The sequence below is a fragment of the Caloenas nicobarica genome, chromosome 10, assembly GCF_036013445.1.
Source record: "Caloenas nicobarica isolate bCalNic1 chromosome 10, bCalNic1.hap1, whole genome shotgun sequence".
NCBI lineage: Eukaryota > Metazoa > Chordata > Aves > Columbiformes > Columbidae > Caloenas > Caloenas nicobarica.
The window spans coordinates 9,585,198-9,595,833 of NC_088254.1; the positions used below are offsets into that span (position 1 = coordinate 9,585,198).

Genomic DNA, 10,636 nt, shown 5'->3' on the forward strand with positions numbered 1-10,636 from the left:
TTTCAACACAGAGCTTGATTTCCTCCCAGATAAGAACGTATGAGGGAGGCTCCTCCATGGAGCAGTGGGTTGCTGTGACCGCACAGCTGGCAGGAGCAGCAAAAGCAGATGCTTCCCCTGCAAGTGGAGGTGGGTGGTCCAGCGAAGGTGACCTTGGTGAGGAGAGCAGGATGTGCCAGGAGGGCGCAGGACAGAAACGCTTGTCCACGTGCAGGTGTGTGACCCATGCGCTGCACCCCCGGCCAGTTTGCGGGTGATCCGAGCAGGGAGGTGCGGTCGGTGCCCCCGGGGGACCGCACCGCAGCCTCTGGTTGCGTGGGGAGCGCACCAAGAAGACTGAGCCAGGCTCTGCTGAGAAGCCCGGTGGGAGTCTGAGACCAGTGGTCACAAACTGACAAAGGAGAAGTTCTGGGTGGATGTAAGGGGGAAAAAAGACTTAAGATGACCAAGCTTTAGGACAGGAGCTTGCATTTATTGAGGGAGCTCTGAAGAAGAGATGAGACCAGCAGTGGTATTTGAATCGGGGGAAATGGTTGTTTTCCATCTTTAAGTATTCAGTTTAATGAAAGGAGCAGGGCAAGGGTATAATGGGTGTTTCTGTGGAGTTGCTGGAGTATTTTCTCCTCCCTGTTCTCTCATGGGATGACTGTACACGCTGAAAGGTTACTTACCTTCCTTTGGAGATCGGCATACACAGCATGTTTACCGAGCTGTCCCTGTGGCTTAATTTATGTTGAGGAAAACTATCATGGCATTGAAAGGAAGAGCTGCTGAGCACAAACTGCCCTAAGTTATCACAGATAAAAGAATTCTCTGGCTGCGTTTTTTTCTTCTTTGCATTTTAAACACACTGCAGCAAATCTGAAATATGTGGGATGTAAAAGAACAATGAGGCACAGAGGAGTGGAAACCTCAAAATATATTCCCTTTGGGATCTTACTGGATATTAGCACTGTGTTCTGTCCCTTCCGTGAGAGAGACACTGCTCGCAAACACTGTTCACCTGCAAATACAAGCCACCTCTTAATTTTAAAAAGAACTTTGTCAGCTGACTTGTCGGTCTCTGATATGTGTATGGTTTTTTGAGCATTTGTACTCCCACTTTTCTGTGTGACTGCCTCGCTGTGCTGGAGACTGAATCAAGGTATTCTTATGTTCTCATTTTAGAGTGCTGCTGCTCCAAGTTAAGGACATCACGTGAGCCAAGATGGAATTTTACATCTGAAGGTTATTTGCTGTTATTTCCAGAAGTGAGGTGAGGGAACCTGATTTTGTTGTTTTGTTTGCTAAGAAAGAAAATTCCATTCATCTCTAGTGGGGCAAATAGCTGTTTACTGAGGAGAAGGGACAGCAAAAGTATTGTTTGAACCTTTATCTCCCCACTCCCCAGCACCTCCAAACCTTGGGCACTGACTCTGAAAGGTCAACACCTTGGAATCACTGGGGGACAGATTTTTTTGACATTTACTTGTTTCCTTGCACACTGTTGAAGAAACTGATTATTTTTTTAAGGAGAGGTGTACTGATGACTTCACTTGGAATGAAGAAGTAGGGAAACTTCGCGATCTTTTTTGTCTCATCTCTCTCTGCACGGATCAACTCAGTTGAAGACCTAGTCTGCTACCGTTTACTTCTTTTCCCCCCAAAAACATTGCGGGGGGGGAAGGGCAGAAACAAACCAAAGCTTGAGGAGGAAATCCACTAATTTGGGATATTTTGTGAAGGATTTGGCACTGATTTAAAATAATGAGCATTCTCATGGCATAAATAGATAGATACAGGCATATCTAGCAGAGAATCAATAGAAACATGCAGACTACTTCTTACCAAATTCTGAGCTGTTCTTCTCTTAAACTTTATTCATTTTAATAATTTTATAAAGTAAGTGACATGGATGAATTTTACATACTGCTTTAAGCTGAAATGTCTTTTTTTTCACACAAGTATGTAGAAAGGAAAAGAACAGTGGGGAAGGCGGTGGAAGGGGTGGGTGGACTGTGGAATTATGTAGAATTACAGATTTTGGTGATGTTCGTGGTGAACGTTCTGCCTGTTGATTCCCTGACTGTCATAGTAAGTATGAAGGAGGTAAGTTCTTAATTAAATGCTGCCACCTAGGCTTTGTGCCTGTAGCTAACTGCATTAACTTGAAGTAATCATTCAAGAAATGCTCTTGAAATCGATTGGTTTTTTGGGTTTTTTAGTTTCGTTTAGGAGGCGGAGCGGCCGCCGCTGCGGGGCTGTGACAGCCCGGGCCCCGCCCCCAGTCACGTGTGAGGCTCGGCGGGCCCCTTCGGCCAATCAGCGCGGCGAGTCCCTTCGGCCAATCAGCGCGGCGGGTTTCTGCCGGAAACTAAAGCGGCTCCCTTCCGCCCGGCTGCCCCGCTCGTTGCCATGACAGCGCGGCGGCTGCGGGGCGGGCGGGCGAGATGGTGAGCGGGGAGCGGGGCCGTGGCTGGCCTGGGCCCTGCCCCGCGGCGCTGCCCGCGGCACTGCCCCTCCCTTGTCGCCCGCAGGTGTCCGTGCAGCGGAGCGAGGGGCTGGGGGCGGCCGCGGAGGAGCGAGACGGACGGCGGCGGGCAGCCAGGCTCTGGGCCACGGCGGAGCAGGAGCGGCGGCTGGAGGAGGCCCTGCTGCAGGTAGCGGAACCCGCAGGTTCAACAACCCGTCGAACTGCGGGTGTGCGCGGACACAGCCCCGGGGGCCTGGTGGCGGGCGGGGGAGGCGGCCCGCGGGTCACCCCTTCCAAACCTGCTCCCTGGGAAACCGCTCACTGCCCGCGGGCCGTGCCGCTCGGCTCCTTCCCAGCGGGTGCGGGAGAGCTGCCACGGGAGCGGCTTGTTCCCATTAGGCAGAAGAGAACAAAAAACAGCGCGAGCTGCAGCTGGAGCGGGAAGAGAAGCTGGCAGCTGAGCTGGCGAGGCTGAAACACGAGAAACTTAAAGAGGAGAAGATGAGGCAACAAGTAAGAGAGAACAGGTAACGCTTCAAAAATCTCACAACTTCATTTAACTGCCTGTTATTTTAAACCAGTGTTGGCCCTGAAAAGCATATTTACAGAAGCATTCAGTCAGTTGCATACCCTCCTGCTCGTTTTCCTCGATCACATTTTGGTCTGAACCTTAGATGCCCTGAGACTATAGCATGAGATGTTTTCAAGCAGTGGAGGAGAAGTTTAAGCATGCTAAAATCAGAGACATACTGTGTTTTTTAGAACAGGTTTTAACTTTTTGAATTTGTGCAACACAGAAGATCATAACTGGAAAAAACAGAGGAAAAGGTAGATTGAGAAGAGCTTAGGAGAGGAGGCTGTGGCACCGGGGGTTGCTGCAGGTTCAGTGAATGGTGTCAGAAGGAGCGCGGAGGTGAACGCGAGACAGAGGGGAGGGAGGGGCGAGGTGGTGGAGGTTCAGTGGAGACAGGACAGACTGTGACAGTTGTAGCAGAAGTGGAAATGAATCTGCCCTGGAAAGAAAACTTAACTGAAGGCCAAGATGTGACAAAAAATTACTTCTAAGCAAATTTTGTCAATAAGAGAGAAAACATCTCCGAACAACAAAAGTGTGATTTTTTTTAAGTGTACAGTTCTATGTATCTATATCGTTAGAGGTAAAGGTGCAAAACTATTGATAGCATATGGATAGCTCTTGGTTTGAGACAGGTTTTTCTTTTTCTGCTGTTTTACTAGAGCAGTATTTTTCATCTAAAATCAGGCTTTTCCCTTTAAAAATAGCTTTTTAAAATTGTGTTTAAATAGTGATGGAAATTTCAGTTTTTCCCTTAGGCACTGACCTCCTTGTAATAGTATAAATTTCCTTTTTTTTCTTTTTTCCTAGTCTTGAACTTCGAGAGTTAGAAAAAAAGCTAAAATCTGCTTATATGAATAAAGAGCGAGCTGCACAGATAGCTGAAAAAGAAGCTATACAGTATGAGAAAATGGTAATTGGCTTCATAGCATCTCACAGCACCTGCGTGCTGTTAACTCTTTGTATGGATTGTGCTGAAAATTTTTGTTGTGAAACTGGCCTTTTTTCTACAATGTTGTTAAGTTTAGGCGTTCAGTGTTTATTGAAAGTATGTTGCATGTTATGAAGGACTGATTTGCCTGTGATAAGTAGCCATAAGTAAAAGGCTTACTTTGCCATTGCAATCGAAGTTGTAGTGAATTAAACTGTATGAAAGGATATAGTTTTTATTTTACTGGTTTGTAATATTTCTCCATGTTAAAACTATGATACACTTTGTCCATAAGTGCTTATTGTGGTGAATCCTTACCTCAGAAGCAGACTGTTGAAAATGTTATTGCTATTATTAGACATATATCTTAATAAGTTCAGAAAGAATTGTGAACTCTTACTTATGTATGGAATAATATTGATGATCAGGCAGATGATTCTGATTATGTTAATGTTTTATACAAAATTCAGTTTACGCAAATTGCTGTAAAGACAACACGTTTATTGAGGATGTTCTATGTAGTTAAACCACATTCCAGTCATTAAGCTGACACGAGCTGGTTTCACTCCTGCTGAATGTTCTACTGTGTCTTCATTCAATACGTAACTTCTTACAAGTGCTGTTAGTTCTCCTCAAGTTGTTCAGATATTGAGGGTTCTCTTTGAGAGTCCCGCTTACTGAATGAACCATGACATGTGTCAAGGCACTGCACTTGGAGACTGAGGTGGAAAACATTCCATTTTTTAGTGCAGTAAGATTCCTTTTGATCCTATGTATTTTCTCACTGCAAGTTGTATTAGTGGGAGTAAAAAGGCATCTTGCATCACTTTTTTTCCCCTATAGAAACGTGAAGCTGAAATAGCCCAAAAGATGAAGGAAGAGCATGAAAGGGTAATAAAAGAAGAAAGTTCTGCAGAACTGAAGCGAAACAAGGAGAAAATAATGTACCAGCAAGAGCTGGAGAACCAGCTTGAGGAACGAGAGAGGAAGAAGCAGGATGCTTATGAAGAGTTCCTAAAAGAGAAACTCATGATTGATGAAATTGTAAGAAAGATCTATGAGGAAGACGAAATGTTAGTGACTTTGAGTTTTTATAATTTATTAATTTAAAACAAAGCAACTCATGTAACATTGTGTAGAAAACTAATTTGTACACGTTTATTTCGTAGACTAAAGCCCATTTTAGTTTTCCTTGGTCGTGTTTTACTAACACAAGATTGACTTGTGTGGATTTTGCGGTTTAAACATCAGAATGCTCTTGTCATTCTGGTCAGTCTCGCGTCCTTGTTCCCCAAATAGAAAATCCAGCTTATTTCAAGGAGCGCTGCCGCTGGGCCCACCCCGCTGGAACCAGCTGCATTGTGCAGGTTTCTGCTGAGCCCCCCGTCCTGGCTCTTCAGGAGACACATGGCGTCTGCCCGTCTTACGGATGGTGATAGGCTGGGACGTTACCGAGGGCACGCTGGTGGTGCTGGGGGGAGCAGTTTAGTTTAAATAAAAAGTTTAGGAGATTCTGCTGCTATTGAGATTCCTTCTCCTTTCTCTTTTGATGGAGCACGTAGAAAATGGAGTAGTAGCGAGTACCTATGTGTCCTCCTGAAGAAAGGTGTTCAACCTGAGGTTCCCTTGTGGGGCAATTCAATATTAAGTATTCTCAACTTAGGCATCTGGTTTTCAGCTGAATGGATAAGGAGAGTCATTTCAATCTTAGTCTCTGGGATATATTGTTAATGGTCTGTTTAATGTTTTTCTGCAGTATGTTAAATAACTATTTAAACACTTTTCTATCTTCTACAGGGAAAAACAACTGAAGTTAAACAAAATGAAAGCAACTCAGACATATATTGAAGAATTTAAAAAAGAACAAGCTATCTGGAGGAGAAAGAAACAGGAAGAGATGGAAGAAGAAAATAGGAAAATTATGGAGTTTGCCAGCATTCAGCGACAAAGAGAAGAAGATCGGATGGCTAAAGTTCGAGATGCTGAGGAGAAAAAACAAAAACTTCAAAGCATGGTATCAAAAACCCAAACTGTAGAAAGAAATACTCTTTGTTTTTGTCTGTCATTTAGAAATCCTTCCTTCTTTGTAATAGGTTGCCCAAAATCTGGAAAGAGAACAACAGAAGCGTGAAGATATGGAACAAATCCGACAGGAGCTGTATCTGGAAGAACAAGCAGAGACCGAAAGGAAGAAGGAGATGGTAAGTGGTGGCAGGTGGTTGAAGTAGCACCTGTGTATTGGGGGGGAATATTTCTGCTGCAGATACATCTATGGGCATTTTGGTACTTGGCAGATAGCAGTTCTTTCATGTGTCATACATATGTTACATGTACCTGTGCAGAAACCGGTAAGGGAGGATGCAAGTGCAGTACTGTAACTGCCGTAATGCCTGCAGAACCTTCAGGTCAGTGGAGCTGGTCTGGATGAAACTTTCATAAAATAAAAGTAGTGTATATGCAGAAAAACATATCATTTATGGACGACTTGTAGCTATGGATAAGCTAATATAACTTAAACATTAATTAACTGCTTGCTTCTTGCATGTACATTTGCTCCTTCCTATGTGCCCACCCACACTCTGTCTTACCTTGTTATGGATGACAAATAAAATGTAACAAAGGCTGAGATATGTAATACTGTTATTTTGAGAGAGTTTTTCAGGATGACTGTCATGTTGATTCACTTCATGCTAGTGGAATAAAATAATCTCCCTTTGTTTTGGTTTTAATTTTGAGAATCTTAAAGAGATCTGCCAAACTGGTTAATACGGGAGAGTACTGTCAGACATGGAGTGTTTGCTCCAGTTTTTTATGCTAGAAGGTAACAGTTGCAGTAATTCTATTCCAAGATAAATCACTTAGGTTGGCTGATGATTGGTCAAAATTTTCCAAAGTATGTTCAGTAGTACAGCATTTTATTGACTTTCCTTTATAGGCAGAAATTGAAAAGAGAATAAAGCAACGCCTGGACTTAAGGCAAGCATTTGAAGAGCAGCTTGCTTTTAAGAAGATTGCACGACAAGCTATGCAAGAGGAGGAAGATGCTTTCAGAAGACAGATGTTGGCCAAGTTTGCAGAGGATGATCGCGTTGAACAGATGAATGCTCAGAAACGAAGAATGAAACAGCTTGAACACAGAAGGGCTGTGGAAAAGCTGATTGAAGACCGTCGCAAACAGTTTATTGCAGATAAAGTAAGAGTTTTCACTTTTGCTTTTGGTTTGAGCCAAAGTATTTCAACAAGAGAGTACTGCTGCTCTCCCAAGTGACAAGACTATTGTTACCAGGGGAAGGTGACAGGGGAGCTGCGTAGAAATGTGCAGGGGGAAGCAGGCCCTTGTTTTGGTTTGAGGACAGGAAAAAGTCTTTTTAGAAGTAACTTCTTTGTAGCTCAAGAGGTTCGGGCCAGCAGCGTCCCTAGACCCCTGGTATACTCAGAGTGCTCTGCAAGGACCTCTTCACAGGATCAGCAACACAACTGTTGTCCAGTTCAGTGTCCCTGATGATCAGCAGCACTGATGTTGATGATGTGTGAGAAGGGAAAGTCCTAGCCTTGATTTAGGTTAAGTCTCTCAATTATCACCTGAGGAAGAAAAGCCACAAACTAAAAACAAGCCATGGGATCCTACACTGCAGCGTTTGGACCTGTTTATACGGTTCAAATCACACGTAACGTGCATTGCCATTTCGGGCCATCAGCACGTGAGTGCACACCCGTTTCTCCTTTCCCTGGCTTACATCAGTGGGGCGGGAACAGACCCACTTATCCGAGAGCCAGGAAGGAACCAGAACTTCACTCAACTCTAATACCTTTAAAAGGGCTCCTAGTGCGAGTCTAAACACACATAGCAGAGCAGCCCCATGTCTTGCCATTCCATCTTCTCTGTGGTCTGAGGTGCTTTTTTCTAGTTACGAAACGTATTGTTTAAACAGTGCTCTGTGGGCTTTCACATACACTTTTCCATCCTTCTCAAATTAACTTCCTGTGACGAGGAGTTAATAAGTGGAAGTTCAGAGTTGAACTCCATAAAAAAACTTTTCTCTTTATACTGTGGGGGATATGGGTGGAAACAAATGTCCACAGAGCTGAAACTGGACAGTTATGAAAACTTGCTTGTTTCTTGTAGGAGCGTGAACTTGAAGAAAGACAGTTAGAGGAGAGAAGACAAGAAAGCATCCGTGCAATTGTTGAGGAAGAGAGACAGAAACTCCTGAAAGAGCATGCGTCTAAATTATTGGGTTATCTTCCTCGAGTAAGTTAATTGTATTTTAGATGCTTTAAATGTTTGCCCTGTAAATCATTGTGCTCTTGGATAGCTGAAGGTGAAGTTGCAGAACTGTATAAATTCCTGGGGTCAGTGGGCGTCCTTACTGTGTCAGCCCTCCTGGGCTCACCTTTTCCTTCTTCCTTTTTTTTTTCTTTCTGAGTTGGGAAGCAATTTACAAAAACATCTGTTCTGTATGAGGGACTTTGGGCTCTCCTGCAATGCTGATGCCTTTGTACCGAACTTCCCCAGCACTGTGCACGTTCAGTTTTTGGCACATGGAATATAAGTTCCACAGCAGGGCTCTTCTGGCTAGGAAGGGCTCCCCCATCTTTTCAGCCCCATTTCCACCAGATGTCTCAGGTGGGCTTTTGGGAGCCGTTTCTGACAGTGTCGGCTGTTTTCCACATCTGCTGTTACCATGGAAACAAGGCCTCTGCAGTGCCTACGGAAGCATTTCAAAGCTCCCTCTGTTCATCCTCAGGTTTTTAAAAGTTAAAAAAGATGGAAGCAATTATTGTAATAGCAATAAACTACAATTTATTTTGTATTGTACTTCATAATCAGAAAGATCACCTGATGGTACACATATGAACAGAGAGCTGCCCTAGGGATGTAAAAGTGTGTTTACAATAGGGAGGGAATTATCCAGCTCTTAATTATTTTCTGCAATACTGGAAAACATTGTAAATACAGCAGAGTATAATTTTTATTCAAATATTAATTTGGTGCATGAGTTTGTAAAATTTGGAGTGACTTAATTAAAGGATAACTCAAATTGGCAATATTTTGATGGTTTTTTTGGTTTGAAATTACTATTGTAGGAAGTCTTAGCTATTTCAGTGTCTCCAAGGCTCGTACCTGTTCCATCATATTGATGTTCTAGTTTGTTTTTTTCACTCCTTCAACACTGTCTGAATCGTGTGGTCATACCTCATGTTACTTCACTCAAAACGGTTCAATAGAAAAGTGACACCTAATTCTGAAGTCTCTAATGTAAATGTAATTTGTATTTTTTTTTTCTAAATGCTGCAAGATATGTTCTGGGGGGCATAAACCCTTTCAGCCCTAAAATTAATTTAGATTTAGTTAGAGATTTAGATTTCTGGGTTCCCCTGCTTCCCTTCCCCAAGACATAGTTGTTTACAAAGTTGTTCAGTATCAGTTGATTTCCAAAATAATTTATTTGTATGGGCTCATTTCAAAACACCTGAAGGTAGAGACAGAGCCCCACCCCAGCCACTGCATCTTCTCAATGTGCTTGCTTGATTTTATTAAACCTGCGTCGGTGCTGTGCAGACTAGAATCACTTTTATTAGAAAGACAATGCAGGTAAATGTTGTCTTTTGTATAGTGCTCATGTTAGAATCTTCACGGGGTTCTCAGCATCATTTGCATACAGAACAAGAGGCAGTTCCAATTAGAAACTCATGCGCTGACCTTTTGTGACCATTTTCAGAGCCATTTGTTTTAAAGGTAACACCAGTATCATGGACACGAGAGACTACATTCTCTCCCACAGAACATTTCTGAGATCCATAATGATCTCTCTGCTTTGTTTTAACTTCTGACACGTGTTTCTTTCCCCTTATTGCAGGGAATAATCAAAGATGAAGATGACATTAACATGCTTGGAGAGGAATTCAGATTGGCTTACCAGAAGAGGTAATGCATTTGCAGGAGAGCGCTCCAACTTCCCCATCTCAGCTCCTGCTTTGCCACTAGGTGTCACCTGATTGCAAATGAAAAGTTCCATTTGCTGTTACCAGTGAGGAACTCCTTTTTCCTGTCATAAAAAGTCTCCATTTTAAGACTGGAGTTCTAAACTGATGAGCAGCCTGTTTTACGTAAGTGTATGTTGCACTTGCATTTTTCATCAATAAACTGCTATGGATTTCTCTGTTATTCTCGGTTAGCGATGTAGCAACATTAGAAATGCTTTCTCCAGTACCTCTGCAGAAAACTAAGCTCCTGTAAATTCTCATGTGTATTTCAGTGTGGACTGCAAGATTCTCTTAATGCACTCTTTCCAGTTTTATTTTAAAGATTTATCTGCATTCACAGAATCACAGAATCACAGAATGTTAGGGATTGGAAGGGACCTCAAAAGATCATCTAGTCCAATCCCCCTGCCAGAGCAGGAACACCTAGGTGAGGTTACACAGGAAGGCATCCAGGCGGGTTTTGAATGTCTCCAGAGAAGGAGAATCCACAACCCCCCTGGGCAGCCTGTTCCGGTGTTCTGTCACCCTCACTGAGAAGAAGTTTCTTCTCACATTTAAGTGGAACCTCTTGTGTTCCAGCTTGAACCCATTACCCCTTGTCTTACTGTTGGTTGTCACCGAGAAGAGCCTAGCTCCATCCTCGTGACACCCACCCTTTATATATTTATAAACATTAATGAGGTCACCCCTC

The 10,636-nt window shown here is 43.3% G+C and overlaps 1 protein-coding gene across 1 annotated transcript; it reads left to right on the forward strand.

Annotated features, from left to right (window-relative positions):
• The first annotated feature begins 2,361 nt into the window (after window positions 1-2,361).
• On the forward strand, window positions 2,362-10,126 carry MNS1 (meiosis specific nuclear structural 1). The gene is made up of 10 exons (XM_065641535.1): window positions 2,362-2,432; window positions 2,517-2,639; window positions 2,852-2,979; window positions 3,837-3,939; window positions 4,801-5,030; window positions 5,755-5,971; window positions 6,051-6,158; window positions 6,893-7,150; window positions 8,084-8,209; window positions 9,819-10,126. The coding sequence occupies exons 1-10, from the start codon at window positions 2,430-2,432 to the stop codon at window positions 9,888-9,890; spliced, it is 1,368 nt and encodes a 455-aa protein (XP_065497607.1). The 5' UTR covers window positions 2,362-2,429; the 3' UTR covers window positions 9,891-10,126.
• Window positions 10,127-10,636: the final 510 nt, after the last annotated feature.